Source organism: Protopterus annectens, chromosome 8.part0 (assembly GCF_019279795.1).
Source record: "Protopterus annectens isolate FY-2018-M chromosome 8.part0, PAN1.0, whole genome shotgun sequence".
Classification (NCBI taxonomy): domain Eukaryota; kingdom Metazoa; phylum Chordata; order Ceratodontiformes; family Protopteridae; genus Protopterus; species Protopterus annectens.
The window spans coordinates 721839889-721863188 of record NC_056741.1 but is presented as its reverse complement, the minus strand read 5'-3'; the positions used below and the strand labels follow the sequence as shown (position 1 = coordinate 721863188).

The 23300-nt window shown below is 34.2% G+C and overlaps 1 protein-coding gene across 2 annotated transcripts in view; it reads right to left on the bottom strand.

Moving 5' to 3' along the window:
- IRAK1 (interleukin 1 receptor associated kinase 1) overlaps positions 1-23300 on the bottom strand; it is a 1465691-nt gene that overhangs the window by 452299 nt on the left and 990092 nt on the right. For both annotated transcript variants that reach the window (XM_044080171.1, XM_044080170.1), the window contains exon 4: positions 13074-13195. In XM_044080171.1, coding sequence (XP_043936106.1) covers positions 13074-13195 — 122 coding nt within the window. The remainder of the gene's footprint in view (positions 1-13073; positions 13196-23300) is intronic.

Genomic DNA, 23300 nt, shown 5'->3' with positions numbered 1-23300 from the left:
TATAGCAATTTAAGGAATATATGAATGACAGGCCTGAAAATGAATCTGAGCTAATTGTTCTTTTCAAAGTAACAACTGTAGTTCAGCAGTGAACTCCAAGAAATCTGACCCCTTTGATTAATAGGTTTTATTTGAGCTAAGATGGTTTGAGTCACATTCACAGATTTTAAGACTGTAGCTAGAATTAGAGTTGTTGTTGTTTGTCTTTCGGCTTTTCCCAGTTAGGGGTCGCCACAGCGGAATTCCGGTCCACTAATGATTGTCAGTAGATTTTCACGAATGCCAATGTGCCAGCTCGATGTCCAACCTTCAACAAAGGCACGCCCATTTACGCATGTCTTTTGAATGCCCACCCAACCGTGGGGAGGACGTGCAGACTCCATACAGAAGGTACTCTCCGCACTCCAGCAGAGAATCGAACGGGAGAACCTCTTGCTGTGAGGCAACAATGCTACGGCTGCACCACCGCGGATTCACTGTAGCTAGAAATAGAGTCTTTGATGTTAATCTTCCTTCCCCAACTCACTGACTTGTCTTTACAAAACACTGCATGCAATGCAAAAATGCTGCAACAAAACACCAAAAGAAACATTCACTTTTATAGAAAATACAGTGTAGAAAAAAATGCAAAATCAAATACCGATAGAAAATAACTGTAATATGAAAAGATTGTCTGTCTTTGTGGCATTCAGTGTCTGATTAAAGGGAAAGACAATATGTAAACTGATAAACTAAGTGTGAGTTTTTTTTTTTTACTTTGCATCTGAAAACTAAGCTTGAAAGCCTTGTTTTTGTTTAGACTCCACGCTACACTTTATTTGAGATGTGATTTTGGCAATCTGTAACTGACAAAGCACATTTAAATGCCACTGTTTAAGAACCATAGTTTTCTTAATGGCTCTGCAGTTGGAGTAAGTGATCTAACTTAATTTACTCTGCCACTCTTACATAACAGATGATGAGAGAAATGCAGGAAAGAAAGGCAAACAGAAATAAGTTCAGACATAAAACAAATGGAATAATTATTAAATTATGCTTTTGCTGTATGTGACAAGTATACTATTGAATAATAGGAAAGAAAAAAAATCACTTTTTGGAATGAAAAACTTGACATTTGGGTGGCGTTCTCCCTTAAATGAAAAGGTCACCTAATTATGGTCCGACTTAACAATACGTGACGACATATATGAAGCTGTGCAAGAAGTGGCCATATCTGTGAGGACTTTGATCCAGCATATCGGGGGGTCCTAGTATGATAGCTAACTATTTGTGAAACAGAGTTAGAATTTATAACATTATGGAAGCATGTGGCATGCCAACCATTGGCAATGCATACCAGCTAGTTTACTGATACATAGTTCAGGTCTTCCAGTAGAACAGTCTTGGGTTTAATGGGAATTTCAGCCAATATGTTAAGACAGCTATTGTGCTCTGAAGGGGACATAAGGAAGATATTATAGCTAGCTATGATGTGGCAATTAGTCTTGTTTAGGATGATTTGGACTTCTAGGAGTTCACATGTGATGTCCCAAGGTATCTGTCAAGAAGCTATGATACCCTTGACAAATACTGATACTCAATTGCCAGTGGGTCTGAAGATTTGATAGGCAGTATACCCAGGAATAGAGGGAGTGCTTTCATTGCTCTGAAACCGTGTTTCTGTAACTATACATATATGAATGTGTTTAAGTTGTAGGAAAGCCGCCTGAAGTTTGGGCATTTTTGTTAAGTCAATTTTTACTGGGCTTTAGTGAGAAATACATGGACTACTGTGTGTGTTTCAGGAATATGTTCATGGGAAAGAACGGCAGTGCTGCTGGAAAGAATATAAAGAAAGCCTGAATGATGAGTAAGTTGGAAGCGCTCAGTAATGAAGTTAGAGGGTCAGATGATGCATACAGTGGAAATAAACAGGAGAATTATAACATGCAGAAGCATAGTGGGTGTGTGTGTGAAGGGGCATCTGCCACAGAAAGAGGGTGTCAGGGCATGTGATCTGTGGATGCCAGCTGGTGGTAGTGCAATCCCTGCACTCTTCCTATATACATTTGTAGTGTGTGTGTATGTGTATATATATATATATATATATATATATATATATATATATATATATATCTATATATGTATATATATTTCTATCTACATGTATATATACATATATATATATATATATATATATATATATATATATATATATATATACACACACACACACACACACACACACACATATACACACACACACACACACATGTATGCGCGCGCACATATACATGTGCATTATATCAGGGGCGGCTCGTGGCATCGGACTGCCGGACTGCAGCCCCCTCAGCTGAGTTGACTTAGTTGCTTAGTTTATGATTTTTTAATGTAAAAAAAATCTTTTTTTGCACTTTAAATTTCAAGTCCGCGACTCGAAAGTACGCGCATGCGCATTGCGCACGTCAATCGCGGTTTTAAACAGCGCTTTTTTTTTTTTCTTCTTGCATTGTTTTCACTGCAGCCCAGAGGAAGCAATGAAGGCATTATTGTGAAGGCCCAGAAGTCTATGCGGTTGAGTACAAACCGCATAGACTTGGAAGGGGCTCGGACTGCGACGTCCGCAGGCACGTCATGACGTGCTTGCTGGAAAAATGCTGCTGATTGGTTGTCGCTCTCTTCCCAGGCTTTATGTGCTGGGAAAAGAGCGAGAATCAGTCAGTTCAGTTTAGCTTGACTTCAGCTTTGCTTAAACTGTTTGTGATCATTTTATTTTACTTGCATTTCTGATTTGGAATCGCCGTTTTTTTTGGGTGGATTTATCATTTTGACAGCGCCTGTAGAAGAAAGAAGAAGAAAGAAGAAGGAAGAAGAAGAAAAGTACAGAGTGAAGGATGGGGTAGAATTAAGTAAGTACTTATGTTAAGTCTCCACCTCACATTTATTTTCAGGAGTCATCAAGGATAGGAATCTTACTTTTTCAGTTTTGAACTAATTAGTAACTCCACAGGTAACAGCCCAGCACATTGTACAATCAGCCTTATCTGGTGTCCTTACAGACTCTCTCTTTCAGACAATTATGCCTCATTTTCAGTTGGGGTCTGAAGTTTTCAAAAACCTGTATATTCACCTTCCGGGTTTTTTCTCCTTGTGTATAAGAAGAGGGTCGGTCATTGTTCTCAAAAATGTATACAGGCTCTTCCCCACAACAGACAGAAAGTCTGTTTTTTTTTTTGCTGCAGTTTAGGATTATAAAGGGAGGTCAGAAGGTAGAAAACCTTTGTGATCAATAGCTGGTTAACTATATTATTTCTGGCAGTCTCCTTCTAATAGCAAGAAAAGACATTTGACAGGAGATGTGTCTGTTTCTGCTTCTCCAATATCCAACCCTCTGTCACCTGGTCATCACTGTATACCTTCACAAAGTACTAGACCTTGGATTTGTATTCCCAGAGTTCAGTTTCATTTAGCAGAGCTATCTTGTATGGTTTTCTAACATCATTTCTTGTATATGCGTTTATCTCCTCCTTGTACTTCAATGGTAGACAGTTTGAGAATCTGTGCAATGATAGTGTCTACTTCAGAAATCATCTTGAAGTAACATATTAGGATATGAGTATCCACCTTTTGTGCATCTTGAGAAGGACTTCTTAAGTGAGTCATTTATTTAACCTCCTGCTGTACCCCTTTGAATTTAGCTGTCACCATTGATTATTTAGGTATACAGTTATAAACTAAGGATATTTGGTAAAAAGTGTTATAAGCTCTAATAGTCTGTCTTATAGAAATATTGGTTTCTGGAGTGTCACCTGATTAAATAAACAAAATGGGTCTGCAGTAGTGATGGTGCCCTTTAGATAAATGACATTGGTACAGTCCATGGGAAGAGGTATTTGTGTGTGTGTGTGTGTGTGTGTGTGTGTGTGTGTGTGTGTGTGTGTGTGTGTGTGTTTATCCTGTATCTCTAACAAATACAAGCATTGAGTTTTTTCTCCCACTGTTTGCTAATGAGTGCTAAGCAATATAAAAGTAAGTGTTATAGGTAGTCTCCAGTTCTGAAGTCCTGCTTGAAGCTGAACACGTAAGTTGAGTATTTGGTTAATAGTACAAGCTGATATTCTGGTGCCTTGTACACAATATTGCATTTACTTGAATAGCGGGTAAAACAGGATTAACCAAACTCCAGATGTAGAATGCTATCTGCCACTGTTTAACAACATGAGTAGGGATAGAACATAACTAGATATATTTCTTAGAAAAGATTACTCTGAAACTTACTCAGCCATGGAGAGTTACTCAACCTTAGCAAAGTAGCTCATGAATAAAAAATATCACCACAACTCAACTTTATATGGCATGATTAGGACCAGGAGACTACAGAGGAGGCTCCTGTGGGACGGTGGAGGGAACATATTCCTCGGACAAAACTATTATTGAGGACAACTGCACAGAGTTACACTGTATGAATACACATAACCAAATACTAAATGTATTCCTGAGGAAGAACAGCATGAACGTTACAGTGCATGAATATGTTTAACCTAATACTAAATATATTTCGCAGAGAGAGCAGTAGAGATAGTTACACTGCTTGAGTGTGCAAATCACAATACTGAATGTACCTTTGAGGAGGAGGAAGAGGAGGAAGGTACCAGTGGTTATGCTGCAGGTCTGGAGATGACAAAGGACCAGACGGATTGTTTAGAAAGGATGGTGAGACATACAGGCATTGTGGGGGGAGGAGAGGTAACATATAAAGTCAGACAGATTTCTGAGAATGAATGGTGCTAAGAAGGCAATTTGGAAGGAGAACTGCACTCCTGTGTTGGGGTAACAAAAATAAATATAGCTCAGTAGGAAGAGAATGATGTGGTGTAATAATGCTAAGTTTGTTTAGCAGATGGCTTGGTGTTTGTGCTGTAAAATGCGAAATAAAACTTTCAAATTAAGTCCAAATCATCATGGAAGTAAATCAGTATGCACATTAGTGTTTATGGTAATTGGAGTGAAATAACCAAGTAATGGGATCATTGGAATGGCTGCAGGAGGAGGCTCCATTTGACCATGATTTTGTGAGGGGGAAGGGTGGCAAAGGTAGACAGCCCCAGCTGAACTATACCTCCCAACTGTCCAGATTTTCAAAGAATGAATAGATTTTTGCTTCTTATTTTTGGTTTGTTCCTCATAAAATTTGTGGCAAATCATTTAGGAATTAAGTCACTAAATGACACACTGAGTTTCAGACTTCATAACCAATGCATGCTAAAATAAGACTTGTTCTATCAACTGTCTCAGTTTATACAAGAGCAATTTTAGTACTGTTTATATGTTCCCCCAATATATTTGGCCTTGTCCAGATTTACTGCATTAACAGGTTGAGAGGTACATACATGCAAATTGCTTTATAGAATTAGGCATAGCCAAATCTCTAAACTGTCCCTGATTTTGGCTCAAAATGTTGCTCTTCCCCTAATAATCCCTCCGCAAAATAGCAATTTTGGAAGAAAACATGGAGGGTTTACAATTAAGAAATAACTGTAATCATAGTTATAGATTACTTTTTATTTCAGAAATGCATGTAGATTATTTTATTTTGTCAGCTGCTCAAGTTAGCAGTACTAATATTAAAGTGTCCCTTCTTTGACAGGTTCCCAGCTGTATTGTGTGGCTATTTTATATTTTTACATCAAATTTTTGGTCCATTTTTCATAAACTTGTGTTTTTTTTGGCAAATTAGTGACAAATCATTAAAGACTGAAGTTAGAAAATGACAGACATTTGAGTTTCAGATTTCATACCATTCAGAAAATTCATACTAATGCAAGACCTATTCTATTATCTTTCTAAGTTTGTAAGAGCAATATTTTTAAAAATTGCCCTTGTTTTTGGGCCTTTGTCCCACTTCTTTGTATGGCTTTGTCCAGATTTCTTGCTCTGAGGTTGAGAGGTATGACAAATGTGTCAGGGCCATCACAAGTCAGCCAGAGACATTTCAAACTGTGACATACTTGTTGCACCCCACTCCCCCATGTAGTGACTCTGGATGTTTTGAAGCAAGGCAAGGAGTAGTTATGCAGTGTAAATGTGCAGGGTATCCCACCCATCCAAGGTAGACACAAGTACTAGAGTGGCTTTTCATCTGTCCTTGATTTTTACAGAATGGTCTGCTTTCTGCATATTTTTTGCACTGTTGATTTATGCTTATTACTCAAAGTGCCTGTTGCTCTGTGTTTAAGTAGCAATACATTAATGACCATCAGGTAAGCTTGGCTGAGATTGCAAGATGCAAGTAAGCTTTAATAAGCATACTGTTAAAGAATTGCCAACATTGAAAGCCTTTCTGTTGCCATGTAGAGAATACTTAACTAGATAATGTAGAAGCCTTGGGTATTGAAATGCATATGCCAGTATTTGTAATAAAGGACAGAATTACATTAAGAGTCTCATTACACTTGGAGACTTCCAGTCATCTCTGCAGGCTTTACCCGTAAACCGAATGCCAATAGCGTGGTCCATAACCTGTACAGTAATCCTTTTAAGCAATGTATCTTGAGCTTATTTCTTGTTTGCTTTTCATTTTTTACTTTGATCATGTTTTCCCCATGAAACAAGTAGATGTCAGGCAGCAGGCCTTTTTGGATAAGGAACATTTTTACAAGTGGGGCATCAGAGATTTCTACTTTCAGCATGTTACTTGTTACTTTAATAAAGCTGAATATAAATTATAATTAGAACTGCAGTGCAAGAAGTGGTTTGAATTGAGTGCTGCTTGTTTTTCTTATACTTGATTTTGACTGGCATTCCATTAATGTATTTAAAAAAAGTAATTTATTTTTTCATGCCTCACAACCTTTTTGTTTCCATCTAGATATTAAGCTGTCATGCAGCCAATGCATTGAAATATTTTTATTCTTCTACACTTCATTTTGTCTTGATTGGACTCTCATAATGACGGTTTGGCACCAAGTTCAGTATATTTAGTTTTTGTGGTTTGCTACTACAGGTGTGTGTGTGTGTGTGTGTGTGTGTGTGTGTGTGTGTGTGTGTGTGTGTGTGTGTGTGTGTGCGTGGTAGGGAATACCTCAGGCTTGAACCCTGTACCTTGTATGCAGGTGTTAAAGACCTGAATTCCCTACCCATCACCATTTGTAAAAAAGAAAATTGCAGATTTTTGCCTCATATTTGATCTGATCTGTTCCTCATAATATCTGTGGTTTGTAAATATTGCAATGCTTGATATTTGATGGTACAGTGATAGCATTGTTGCCTCACAGCTGCAGGTTCTCAGGTTTGATTTTTGGCTGGGGTGCCTTCTTTGTGGGGTCTGTATCTTCTCCCTGTGTTTGTGTGGGTTTGCTTTTGTGTCCTCCCATGTTACAAAGACATGTCTGCATTATTTCTTCCTGGGCCTCTGCTGAATTTTTTTTTGTTCCAAGTCAGACTGTCCTGATTAACAAATGTTAAATAAAATTGACAGGCATTTGAATTTCAGACTTCAGGTTTCTGAATGTTTAATTACTTGCATATTTGATGGTGCAGTGGTAGTATTGTTGCCTCACAGCTATAGGTTTTCTGGTTTGATTCTTGGCTGGGGTGCCTTCTGTGTGGAGTCTGCATCTCCTCCCTGTGTTTGTGTGGATTTGCTCTGGTGCCCTGTCATTTTACAAAGACATGTCTGCAGTATTAATCCTTGGGTCTCTGCTGAAAATTGGTTTTGTTCTGTCAGCAGTAAAATTGACAGGCATTTGAATTTCAGACTTCATGTTCTTCAGAATACATAGTAACACAACCTTTTTTTCTAGCAATTTTCTAAGTTTATAAGATGAATATTTGAAATTTGTCCCTATTTTTGGGACTGTATTCCCCCATTATTGGCTTCATCCAGGTTTTTGGGCTAAGGTTGACAGCTATGGCAAGAACTGAATTCACTGAATATGTTTGAGGGCTGTATTCCCTCATTACTGGGTTTGTCCAGGTGTTTTGTACTAAGAGGTTGACAGCTATGGTGAGAACTGAATTCACTAAATGATAGCCATTTAAGTTTCAGTCTTCCTCTCTTTTACAAAGCAGCTGATTTGGCGTAGTGGTATGTTACTCTGACTGTTTTGCTCAGGGACCTTGGCAGTAAAATGTATGGTGGTAACACAGCATTTTATTCTAGCAACTTTCCAAGATTATACAAGTAATGTTTAATGTGTCCCTGGTTTTGGGCTTTTGACCCCCCCGAATACATTTTGGCTTTTTCCAGTTTTCTTGTGCTGCGAAGTTGAGATACAGTTGAGTATTAAATAGATTTTACAAGGAGCTGAAAGCTGCAGTGGAACAGAAGTTTAGTGTTTTGCCTTGTTAATAGCACAGCAGGTTGTGTACTTGCTTTTGATGCAGAAGGCTGTGAGTTCTACTCCCACAACGGGTGGATGCTGCCGTACTGAGAATGTTCTCCTTGGTGAAGATGCTAACTATGAGTCTGTTATCAGTTTGCCATCCATTTCCTCTTGCAATATTATTACTAGCTTATCATTTTTTAATGTAATATAGGCAATTTATCCCTGAGGGGCAACAGACACTTTATTTTTCGATGAAACCATGAAATATAAAGATGATTGCTAGCAGCAACCTCTTCATTAGTTACAGATTTCTTTAATGTGTAATTATTTAGATGACTTTTACTTCAGAGATTGTGCATATTTACTGATAATGGACTGTAGAATTGTGCATATTTACTCATAAAGGTGGACTGTAGAATTGTGCATATTTACTGATAATGGTGGACTGTAGAATTGTGCATATTTACGAATAATGGTGGACTGTAGAATTGTGCATATTTACTAATAATGGTGGACTGTGGAAGTCTGAGTAGACTTTTTTATGATAAATGTTCTGAACTGGGCAGTTTTGCCATTATGGGTGCATGCGTTTTGTTTCATTGCTTACTGGAAAAATGTTCAAAACAAATTTAAAACACCCTCTAACAACTGTACTGTATTGTATTGTACAAGGAATATAATTTTAGTACAATGAGGAAGGTGTATCAAAGAGCACATGTATGTTGCAAGGGGCCTATGATTTGAAAACAGCCCAAAATTAATCTTTATCTGCCACTGGCAAAATGTATTTTCTTTGAATGTGGGTTTCAATGCTGTTTCAATGAATGTGAGTTTCAAGGGCAGATAAGTTTTAATGCTAAGTTTTCATTGTGAGACTGCATTGCTTTGTTTAGCAGATGACTTAGTGTTTGTGCTGTAAAATACAAAATAAAACTTTCAAATGAAGTCCAACTCATCATAGAAGTAAAGCAGTATGCACATTAGTGTTTATGGTAAATGGAGTGAAATACCCAAGTAATGGTTCACTGGAATGGCTGCAGAGGCTCCATTCAACCATGATTTTGTCAGGGGGGAAGGGCAGCAAACTCAGACAGGCCCAGCTGAACTATACCTCCCAACTGTCCAGATTTTCAAAGAATGAATAGATTTTTGCTTCTTATTTTTGGTTTGTTCTTCATAAAATCTGTAGTTTTCTGGCAAATCATTTAGGAATTAAGTCCTTATGAAGTTTCAGACTTCATAACCTTCAGAAAAATGCATGTTAAAGTAAGAGCTGTTCTATCAACTGTCTCAATTTATACAAGAGCAATATTTAGTACTGTTTATATGTGCCCCCAATATATTTGGCCTTGTTCAGATTTACTGCATTAACAGGTTGAGAGGTACATGCAAATAAATTGCTTTATAGAATTAGGCATAGCCAACCTCTCAACTGTCCCCGATTTTGGCTCAAAATGTTGCTCTTCCCCCTAATAATCCCTCCGCAAAATAGCAATTTTGGAAGAAAACATGGAGGGTTTACAATTAAGAAATAACTGTAATAATCAGAGTTATAGATTACTTGAAATGCATGTGGATTCTTTTATTTTGTCAGCTGCTCAAGGTAGCCATACTAATATTAAAGTGTCCCTTCTTTGACAGGTTCCCAGCTGTATTGTGTGTCTATTTTATGTTTTTGCATCACATTTTTGGTCCATTTTTCATAAAATTGTGTTTTTTGGCAAATTAGTGACAAATCACTAAAGACTGAAATTAGAAAATGACAGACATCTGAGTTTCAGATTTTATACCCTTCAGATTTTATACCCTTCAGAAAATTCATACTAATGCAAGACCTATTCTATTATCTTTCTAAGTTTATTAGAGCAATATTTAAAAATTGTCCTTATTTTTGGGCCTTTGTCCCACTTCTGTGTATGGCTTTGTCCAGATTTCTTGCTCTTGAGATTGAGAGGTATGACAAATGTGTCAGGGCCATCACAGTCAGCCAGAGACATTTCAAATTGTGACATACTTGTTGCACCCCACTCCCCCATGTAGTGACTCTGGATGTATCCAAGCAAGGCAAGGAGTAGTTATGCAGTGTGTCCCCCCCATCCAAGGTAGACACAAGTACTACAGTGGCTTTTCATCTGTCCTTGATTTTGCAGAATGGTCTGGTTTCTGTCATATTTTTGTACTGTTGATTTATGCTTATTACTCAAAGTGCCTGTTGCTCTGTGTTTAAGTAGCAATGCTTTAATGACCATAAGGTAAGCTTGCCTGGGATTGTAAGATGCAAGTAAGCTTTAATAAGCATACTGTTAAAGAACTGCCAACATTGAAAGCCTTTCTGTTGTTGCCATGCAGAGAATACTTGACTAGATAATGTATAAGCCTTGGGTATTAAAGGACAGGATTCCATTATTTTAAACAGCTCATTACACTTGTTGGAGACTTCCAGTCATCTCTACAGACTTTACCCGTAAACTAAACAGAATGCCAATCATGTGTATTCCATAACCTGTACAGTAATCCTTTAAGCAATGTATCTTGAGCTTGTTTCTTGTTTGCTTTTCATTTTTTACTTTGATCATGTTTTCCCCATGAAACAAGTTGTCAGGCAGCAGGTCTTTTTTGGATAAGAAATATTTTTACAAGTGGGGGCATCACAGAGATTTCTATTTTCAGCATGTTACTTGGTACTTTAATAAAGCTGAATATAAATTATAATTAGAACTGCAGTGCAAGGAGAAGTGGTTTGAGTTGAGTGCTTCTGGTTTTTCTTATACTTGATTTTGGCTGGCATTCCAGTAATGTATTTAAAAAGTAATTTATTTTTTCATGCCTCACAACCTTTTGTTTCCATCTAGATATTAAGTAAGCTGTCATGCAGCCAATGCACTGAAATATTTTTATTCTTCTACACTTATTTTTGTCTTGATTGGACTTTCATAATGATGGTTTGCCACCCAGGGCAGCGTATTTAATTAAAGTTAGTTTTTGTGGTTTTGAGAATAGCTCCTCCCCTTTCTAGTTGACCACACATATTCCCCATTGACCCCACCCATTCAGCTGTCTCCTGCAGCCCCCCTGTGATTTGAAGTCACCAGCCGCCACTGCATTATATAGTACATATATACGTATATATTTCTATACATACATATGTACACAGATTAATCAAATGTCGCTTTCACAGTCAGTTAACTGAGACAGTCTAACAAAAAGTACCTGCAATACAAACTACACATCAGAGAAACAAAACTGCATGGCAAATGACACCTAATGTAATGCTTTCTCTTTGTTAACATGACAACAAAGCCAACTTGTGTCTTTTGGCTACATTACTCACTTACATTGCATCATCCTCTCCAAACTCAACATCATTACAGCCGTTATGCAAACATCTCTATAGATATCAATTTTGACTGCAATCAGATCAACACATGCTGAAGACACAGGCAAATAATTATGCTATTCTTCATACAAGCAGCTACTCAAACTAAACTACAGCATAAAATACTTTAATCTGTCACAGTAGCTGAGAAAGAAGCATTTTTTCTTTACAATTTCTCCATAAATTTACAAACATAGAACTACAATGTTTACCTATGGTGTCTGCCCCTACTGCCCCCTTATTTTTTTATAATTTATATATACATATATACCTCCTCATAGGCAAACTGTTTAGTAGTTTTTTCTTTTTTCTTTTTCTCTTCATTACAACTTCAGTATTATCTCTACTAAACTACTGTATGTCTATAAAATCATGTTATTACCTATTATATATTCTAATTGTATGTCTAAACCACTATGCTATGTAAACATCTTATGTATTGTATCATACAAAATGTTCTGGAGCTTTTCTCCCCGGGCCTCCACTGAAAACGGACAGCTATGTCCAGTCGGACTTCCCCAGTAAACAAATATAACATACAAATAAATATACTAACTCCATGGTCACACCACCATGACCACAGGGAAACACCATAAATGGATACAATCCACAGTATGCAACTTGACTACATCAGTTGCATTTTGGCAAGCACCATTCAAGCAAATATACACACACTGCAACTACTGAAGCCATACACACATACACTCACAGTACAAAACATAACATTGCACAGATTAAACACTCACCTAAACATTCATATTCAGTATCCCAGCAGACTAGCCAAACACTTTCATACACACAGTGTTTTTTTCAGTGGGGCAAGCCTGCCTGCACATCTCATGTGGGAGGTTAACCCCAACTCCCCTATCTTATATTTACTAACTCTATGGTTACAAAAGTATGGGGTAAAGGGCATGTGTCCTTACACTGCAATACTGTTATCACACAAAAATAAATCCCAGCACCACACCATACATATACACACACACATACATCCATCAAACACTACACTATCATTCACACATAATCAACATCACTTACTCGCATTACACCATCACCTACTGTATGCGATCACTTCACAGTTGTTACCTTCCACTCAGTCACGTGCACTTTTAAGCACATCACCCACACAACAAACCATTCAGGTATATGACAACTCGACCACATCAATGGCACCAATAGATACCCATGTGTATTTTCATCTCTTCATACATATATTTTATTTAAAGCTTACCCACTTAGTTGGGCAAACAAAAAATCATGTCTACTTTATCTGCCAGTTTGTTGCAATTAGTACCTGCTGGATAAGAAGAACATAAAGGCTGATCAGCAAGAAGGATTTAAACTCAACAGCAACATATTCACACATACTTAGAACTGAAGTGCACTACCTTCGCTGGAGTGATCACTTTCTGGCCACTTGCACCAGATTTCAGAATAAATGGCTGATCAATGCTGTCCATGAGGCCAGGAGGTGGAGTAGAGGGTTTTGGGAGAGACTGTCTTGATGGTCCTAAAACAACATAAATACATCAATAAAAACACAGACTATAAAACAGCTAAAACAATTACTAACATGCCTACAACCTCTTTTAAATGTATATCCTCATTTCAGTTTAGTTTCTACCAGAACAAATATATGTCATATTCTATCATCTATTACAATTATTTATTATTGCTTCCTAATAAATTCCTAGTAAAATCAAAAATATTGTTAGCATCATTATTATATGACCTCATCAAAAAGTTCAACCTGATTCAGGTGACTAAGATGCCAAGCAATTAACAGCACTAAATTTCTGTTCTGCCTCAGTACAGTTATTTTGACAGTATTTTTTTATATAAAATATAAAAAATACTTCTTCAAAATATTGTTAATATGGAAACAAACAAGGTGTGAAGAAAGTACTGCAAGAAATTTGAATTTTGAAGACTTTAATCCACTTCAGTCCTGTCAGACGTTTTCTTTTAGTTACACTCAAGTGCAGCCATGAGTCATTTTAAAGGTTCCTCAAAGAAAAAATGGGATGAAGAATGAAATTTTGTTACTAGCATGCAAGAAATTTCAGTGAAAATAGACAAACTGGAGAATAAAATGGATTCCATACAACAAGAAAGCATGAGGCTAATTGATCTACTAAATGAAACAATTAAGAAACATGCTGACCAGATGGACTCAACTGAGGAATCATAGAATGATGCTGATGGCAGACTCACTGAAAATGAAAACCAAGTTGAATTCCTGCTGAAAAAAAATACCTTGTTATTAAAAAAGTGGATGATCTTGAAAGCAAATCCAGAAGAAAAATATAAGAATTTACGGTATTCCAGATAAAGAAGAAAATAATATGGTACATTTCCTAAACACTTGGCTTCCAAAAACTTTAAATCTGCCAGAATCATTATATTTCAGAATAGAAAGGGTGCACAAGTCTCTTTCAAACAGCACTTCAACAAAAACATCTTCTTCTCCGAGATCTATAATTGTTAAATTCATTTCAACACAAGATAAAGATTTAGTTCTAAGAAATGCTTGGTCTAACTCTCCATTTCCTACAAGAATAAAACTATCAGATTTGACAATTATACGCCATCAATAATCACCAAAGGGAAAGTTTGTGCTTCATTCATTAAAAGCCTTAAAAATCAAATGTTAAGGCTCAAATACTATTTTCTGCAAGAATTAAAATACTTTTGCCAGAGGGACAGAAGATTTTTAACTCATTAGAAAAAGAAATTGAATGGTCAGCAGCAAGTTTAAAGACACAAGCAAACAGAAATGGGTAGTTAACTAAAGGGAAAATAGAAAAGAACTTAAACATCTTTTTATGCCTTTTGGACTTAATACACCTATGGTAGAACATTTGTCTCTTTCCTTTTATCTCAATACATATGTGTTACCTCAATGGATGAAAAAGGAAATACTAAATAACTTAAGATCATTTGTTTTTACTTTCTTTTTTACCTTTCCCTTTTTTACTATTCATTAATAAGTAACCAAGAGACAAATTTAATTCACATAACACCACCCAGTTAAATGCCTGTTATACAAATGGATACTGTGACAACTTTCTAATGCAGGCTATTGTATACTTACAGTAATCAAAAGGTTATTTCTTCAGATTCATAATACATCTGGTCATAAACATCTAATTTGATATTATCATTCTCCTTTATTTTAGCTGGGGAAAGGTGATAAGAAATGTACTGCTGTACTTTATTAAGCTGTCATTAAAAAATAAACAAAGCTGAAGAAATGAATATTTAATTATTGTATTTGTTCCTTTACTGTGTTCTTCGCGAAAACTTTTTAAATCTTATGTGTTAAATGCTATGTTAAAATGATTCTGGTGATGAGGCTTGTAATTTTTGACTAGCTTGAACACAGTTTAAATGTGGAGTTCCATTTTCACTATGGACTTTTTTTTCTTCTTTCATTTTTGAATGGCTTAACTGACTTGCTTGCATTTTAAAAGTTTTTAACAGCTGTTTTAATAAATTCCTGCCTTAACTTGCAATCCATATCTGTTTTTGTGATTTGGAATGCCTTTGCAAGCTGTTTTTAACTGAGCGGAGACGATTTGCGATAATGTGAACTAACGGAAACAGCAGTAGACTGAAATTACCTTTGACTTCACTAGTGGTACTGAGAATAGTATTGTACAGTGGAGAAGACTGTAACCTGGTTCAAGTTATACTGAATTTGCTTTCCTGAAATGTAATATACCTTACCAACAGTGCAAGTGCTGACTACCTTATATTTTACAACCAAAAGGCTAAAACAATCACAGTATCTTGTTACGAACCTAGGATGCCACTAACTGCTTCACAATATGCTTACTGTACAATACCCAGAATTTTTTATACCAAAAGCATATATAAATTGCCTTTGCTAGGAATGAGCAGTTATCAGCATGTAAGCATATGCAACTGATCACATCATTTTGTTAGTACCCTTTCTACTTTTTTTACTTGCTAGCCATTTTCTTTTGCATTTAGCTGTTTAAATAATTTTTGCTGAACAACTCGCAATTTGATGTTATAAAGTAGCCTCAGTATTAAGCCTTAGTCACCAAAACTACACTTACGAATTTCCCTCAGTTGTTCTTTTGTTACTGTGAAACTGCCTTTGGAACTGTTTTAAGGAGACATTGTAAACCAGCAGCAGTAAAAATTTTTTATACATAGATAAACAGATTGCTATAAATGTATGTATGTGTATGTCTTGTGTCTGTCTGTGCTTTTGTGTGTATGCATATTGTTACAGATATAGGTAGATAGAAACTGATACAGATATACTTGTATACATAGGTTCATAGGTGTGTACTAGGCTAATGGCCCTGGAGCCTTTACAAGCCTAGCCCATGGGATTACCCTGGCATTGTGCCACCCGACCTTACCAACATATGTGTTTGTGTGTGTATATGTATATATGTGTGTGTATATTTATATATATATATATATATATATATATATACACACATACATACATGCATAATTCTTATTCACAGCAAATTAATAAATAATTGAAGAAACTAGAAATGTGTTAGCAAATTATGGTTAAGGTAACACTAAACATTTAAAGGGGAAATGCACCACTAAGCAATTTAAATGAATTTGGCACTGTTTTATCATTTAAATCTTATGTATATAATACATATAGGTATATGTTTTAGATCAAAATATTTAAAATGGATCCTACTATAACAGATAGTAAATTCTTATTGGCTTAATACAGTGAAACCAGTAAAGGAAAATACCAATGTTGAAATAACATAAATAATATACACAATTACATTTTAAATTATAGGAATGAATATTAACAGGTAGATGTATTTATGATTAAGCAAGCTCATAGGTTTAAATGAATTGCATTGTAGAAATGTCTCCAGATTATAGAAATGCATCTAGATCATTTTTGATATGCTAGATATTTATATATCTAATAACTGGGTTGGGGTAAATAATTGCATTTTAAGTGCTCAGGAATTTATGTTTATAGTTTAATTGTTAATAGGTTATTCTCATTATACTTTTGCAAAGAGTAAACATTTGTTAGACTTTTAATTAAGTTAATCGTTATTAAAGATTATACACGAGGTATACATGATTAAGATATTTGAATTTTTTTTAATTTCAGTCTTTTTCTGAGAAATTTCATTTATATAGAAATGTTACATATCTTGCATTAGATTTTGATTTCATTTAGAGAGATTTGATAAAGTTGCTACTTGTCAATGTCATAATTATATCTTTATCTTAAACATATAACTGGTTGTTTTTTTAATTTATAAAGTTGATAAGGTCAACTATATCAGTAATGATAAATATAATAAATTAATCATTAGTTTATAGGATATGTATTTGTGCTAATATCTTAAGTATTGATGATTATTATAGTTATACATGATAATATATCATTATATAAATACGCTCCACACTGAAAATATAAACTTAGTATGTTATCTACTTTTTGACTACTATACAAAGTAGGTATGAAAGTTATTCTGACTCAGCTACAATACAGGCATATAGATTTATCACATTTGTATTAATTATTCCATTGCAAACTATTATAAGAGGTAAAGTTGTTTATAACAACTAAAGTACTGAATTTATACTTATGAGGTTAAAGCAGAAAAAATGGATTGAGAGGTTTTGAGGTTGATTGAGGGTGATTTGTATATTTCTATAATCAAATCAGGAATGTTGTATTCTACGTTAAGGGTTGTAAATACATTTACTATGTTCCATTGAATATTTTTTTATGTGTTGTCCCTTAACAAAGAGTTAAACTTGAATATTGCCAAACTTTTATAAGTTTATATTTAAAACTGTTAGACTTAATTCAAACTAGAAATGACAATATACAAGTGCACCTAATTGAAAATAAACAGATTAAATAATCCAATGAAGAGAGGTAGTTTGTTTAAGTATCTTAAAATTAATAAAGCTGACATAATATTTCTACAGAAAACACATTTAATGAAGAAAGATATTGATAAGCTAACAAGCAAGCAATATTCAATATTGATAGACTCGCATTATAATGTTAAAAGGAGAGGCACTATAAAACTTTGGAAAAAAACTTAAAATACATCTAAAGTGATTGATTTTACAGTAATAAAAAGGGCTAGTGATGGGATTAGTTGTTCTTGAAATTGATAAAAAATTATTTACTTTTGTAAACATGTACTGGATTCCTGGAACTGGTTCCAAAATAGCAAATAATACTCAGCTATTTATGTACAAAAGGAGAAATTTTAATGGCAAGTGATTTCAACTGTATACTTTCAGGAAAAGACAATAATAAAGACAAAAAATCCCAAAATAACTGCTACTGCCAAACAACTTAATAGTTTTATCAATATGATGGATCTTAGAGATATTCAAGAATTAAAAGAGACAAATAAACTAAATTACACTCACTATTCATACAGATTTGGCACCTAAACAAATATTGACAAAATATTTGCATCTAGTAGTATCATCTTGTCCTTTGTTTGACCATAATGCCATTGTTTTTAAGATTAACTTAAAACCAAATGAATTAATATTCTAGCAAGGAATTCCAGCATATATAGTTAAATATTTAAAGGTGCTAAGGAAACTTTTCTAAATGAACTACAGATTTTAATGGATATTAATGATATGGGTGAAGTTTCTAATGCTATCCTATGGGACACATTAAAAGCCTACATTTATGACAAAATAAAGAGTTGGTATTTAAGGAAATTGAAAGACTGGGACAATGAATTAAGCATACTTCAACAAAAACTGATAACTTGAAATTAAATTTCAAACTCTCTGATAGAGATGAGGTTACAGAATTTAAAAAAATATTGAAACAAAATACTTAGCAATACTAAATCATAAAGTTGCAATAAACCTACAGAAACTAAAACTACAAATGTATACAGTAAACCCTAAACATCTGCATAGAATTGCAATAATATCAAAAACATCAAATAATATAAATCATAGTAAAGAAATCACTTATCAGGTAAACAATAAATGTAAAATTGTAACTAATTTAAAAGACAGTTTAGATGTTTTTCAAAAACATTATGAAGAACTGAGTAATAAAGATTTAACATTAGTCAATAGTGATAGTACTGATAACTTTTTAAATGAAAATATAAAACAAAAAGTAAAAAAAAAGCAGAATGACATGCTAAATAAGCCCATATGATCACAGAATTAAAACAGCAAATACAAAGTTTGGGAAATAATGAGGCTTCTGGCCTGGATGGTTTAATCTCAGAAGTCTACAAAATAATCCCAGATAACATATTAAAAACACTAATAAATGTATTTGATGAGATTAGAAATACTTCAAATATTCCGCCTTCATGGAAATACTCTTTGATTGCTTCTACTTTGAAGCAAGGTAAGGATCCCAAGTTATGTGCATCCTATTGCTCTATTCCCTTACTAAATGTTGATTACAAGATCTTTATGGATATTTTATCTAAAAGATTAAATGATATAATACAAAATCTGATCAATGAGGACCAAACTGGTTACATTTTGGGGAAAAAGTGCAAGATAATGTTATTAGACTTTCATCTTTAATTGAGCTCGCTAATAATAATAATAAAAATGAATTGTCAATATTATTATTAGACATTGATAAGGCATTTGATTCAATTAACTGGTTATACTTACAAAAAGTGCTTAAGATATTTTCTTCAAATTTTATAGAAATAATAATAAAGCTATATAATAATACATTTTCTTTTGTTAAAATTGGCTCTTTCCTTTCTTATTCTTTTAGAATATTAAGTGGAATGAAACAAATATGTCCACTCTCCTCATTACTATTTGATTTATCTATAGAATCCCTTGCCACATACATTAGAAATAATAGCAAAATAAAAGGTTATTTGGTTAATGAAAAATATAACTCTAAAATCCAGTTGTTTGTGGATGATATCTTATTAACTTCTAGGGTACTGCATCTTCATTAGAGAGTATCATCAATTCAATAAACTGCTTTGAGAAAATTTCTGGATTAAAATTCAACCATAATAAAATAGAAACAATGTTAATAAATAAAAATATTACTTTCAAATTAAAACTAATATATAAAGAGTTTAAATGGGAAAATAACTTATATACTTAGGAACTGATATAAAAAATAAATGGAAGGAAACAGTTCATTAAACTATAAAAATTCATCTAATAGTATTCTAAAGTTAATTGAGAATTGGAATAGAAAGTTTTTCTCGTTGGAAGACAGGCTCATATTAATAAAAAATGATAACATTGTCAAATATATTACATGTTGCTCAATCATTATTATTACTGCCCTCTAAACAAATTATTAAGAGGTTGAACATTATATTATTAGACTTCCTGTGGCATCCTAAAAAAAACAAGAATTTCATAAGACTGGCATATCAAAAGTTGGGGAGAAAATGGCATTGGTTTCTCAAACACTGCACTTTATATCAAATCTACCATGTTAAGTGCTAAAGCCCTTTGGTTAAACTCATCATATAATTCAAATTGGAAATACCTACATGAATCAATTATAACCTCAAATATGGTAACTGAAACAAAATATAATACTTCATCAAACACTAGCATAATGTATTGGGTGCTAAGAGACTATTGCCTGAATGACAGCTCCACTGGAATTAAACACATCTTATATAACTTTAAAGCGGTAATGGAGAGTAATTATTTAGTCAAGCAACTATTAATTCTGATTTTTCCTGTAGCTTGCCCCATTGGTTGTTTACAATCTTTTAATGAAATAGAACATCTAGTCTTGACAGGAATAATTTAAAATGTTGGCACCAATTTTTAGATGGGAATAAAATAACTTCTGCTGAGAAACTCTTAGCTAGACATAATATATATAATGCAAATTGGTTAGAAATACAGGCACTAAGTTAATACATAAATACTAAATTACAAATAACTCTAGTCATGAACACTAAACCCATTTCAAAAATTCTAGAATTTTCTTTCAGATCAATAATACTAAGCACAAGAGTAAACTGTATTTATCAATAATTTACAAAAGTTTGAGATCTGAGCTTATAGATTTTGATGTATCCCATTGGGAATATTCTACAAAAATAAATAAGGAATCATTTGCAGAAGTAAATAAAAAAACTTTATTTAAGGTCTGTAAGTAACTCCGCATCTTCCATTTATTGGAGACTTTTTATGTGGAAGTTCTTACATACACATTTTCTAACACCATCCAAAATAGCAACTGTTTATAGAAGAGAGAATTTAAAATGTTGGTAGTATAATGATAATTTAGAAACAGATTGGGAACATATGTTCCTAAAATGTCAAAAGTTTATTCCACTCTGGGAAGAATTTAGAAATTTTACTAAAGCTTTATGGCCAGACAAATGTGATATAATGAATGTATTAATTCTGTTTAATGTTCGAATTCTGGAATCAATTCCTATTACAAAACTGCCTCTCTTATGGTCTATCCTGGCCATTGCCAGAAAGAGCATTACATTGAATTGGAAAAGCAAAAACTACCTCTCTTTTTCGGAATTTACCTGTCTAGCTATAATTGTGTGCAATAAAGAACTACAAATTTTAATAACACGACTATAAATGTTACATGTAAGAAACTTGCCTGTCAAAACTCAAGAATTTATCAGAGAAGTATTAGTATTATTATTCATATTAGATTTTGTTATGGGCACTGTACATAGTTTTTGTTTTTTGCATTTGTTTTTTTTTTTTCTTGCTTATATGAATATTAATTTGTGTATTTGAATTCATGTAATTTAAAATGAAATAAAAATATTAAAAAAAAGTTCAACCTATTCAATGGTGAATATATTTTACAAACAATAACATTTTACAGTTACCCATAGCTCTACAAATAGCCATGCAAATAAAATGTAATAAAATGCTGTAGCCAATATCATTTTAAATACTCATTATCCTCTGAAATTACTAAAAGAAAATGCTTTTAGACAAAGACGTCCTGTCACTGACCTTATTTAGAACTGCTGTACTACTCTTTTCTAGTATTACAAAATAACCAGAGATTACAATAAATAATGACATTTATTCTCCTCTATGTCTTACACTTTTTCTTTACTTATTACCTCACCAGATTTTGAAGAAGCCAGTTCAGATACCCATTCAAATAAAAAAAAACTACTAAAGTGGCATCAAATCAGACTAAGTCCCTTTGTTTAGCTTCCAAATGTGTGATGCTATTCTAGTACAGCAACACATTAAATTCTGGGACATAAAGTAGGAACAATAAACATTAAAACTTCCATGGGGTGAAAAATGCATAGCACAGTACACAGCAATTAGCAAACACTGCTACATAATAGGGAAAACTTGTGCATGTGGGCTTACTTCCATTGTGTAGCTACAGTACTCCATATATGGAGTACTTATGCAAATGATCCCCAAAGACTGTCCATGATTAAGAAATATGGTTATAATTATGTATGGGCTGGTCCCCATAAATCACTAGCCCAAAACCATGCAACACAACAACAGTTTTTGTTGTGTGTCTGATCAGGCAAATCCTCTCTTCCTCTACTAATATGTTTCTCAGCTTACAGAGCAACAACATCAGCACAAAATTTGAAAATAAGAAATAAAAATACACTTTTTGTGGTAGCAAACTGCTGCTGGTAACAATCTTTCCTATGGTGCATTCAAAACTGCCACCATTCACAGCAGTGCATATTAGCTAAATATAGAACTGGTTTGGGAATGGAAGCTGTTTAAGCTGCACTTTTGCAAGGTGCACTTTGGGCTCCTCCTGTCCATAAAAAATTAGAAAACTTTCTTCCGTTACTGATACCTCTTTACAGTAGCTTGAACAAAAAGTATGTGCACTACTGGACATAATAATGGTAAGGTAAGCATTTTAATAACACTGACTGAGAAGAACAGTGTAGAAATATTAAAGTGTACATTAGCTCTAGTCATTTTCTGCTCTTTATACTTACTCTTATTTATGTATGCTGCACTGTCTAATGATACTACAGATACTCTACCATATTTGTAAACAAAGTGAGCAGTTGTATACAGCAGATGTGCACTCTGTGTTAAGCTGCAGTTATGTCAGTAGTACAGGTCATAAACATAGATCACAATACTGACATGAATATGCACCATTTTCCTGAATTGCTCACTGGTGCACGAACTGTTCAACCAGTTCTACATTTAGCTAATATTCAGTAGTACACTGGTAAACTTACACTGACCAAATATTTATGTAAAGTTCAGAAATCCTTTGAAGAAAGTCTGTTAAAGTCAACTAATTTTCTTACCAAACACTTTCAAACCATAGCTTCATTGGGTATTTAAATTACATACTGTAATACAGATACTGTGGGCACATAATAGGTTCATAGGTAGCTACTAGGCTATTGGCCCTAGGGCCTATATAAGCCTAGCCAAATGGTACCCTGGCTTTTGCCACCCAAGAAAATTATTTTTCTGTGCCCCTGCCAAGAAGAACCACAGAAGTGATCCCCGGGCTTCTGATGAAGTCTATTTTGTTAGATGAAAGCACTCAACCAGTATATATTTTTTAGTGAATAAAGAGTGATTTTTGCAACAATGGTCGTGCCAGTGCTTCTTCCATGTTGTGACCAGGAACA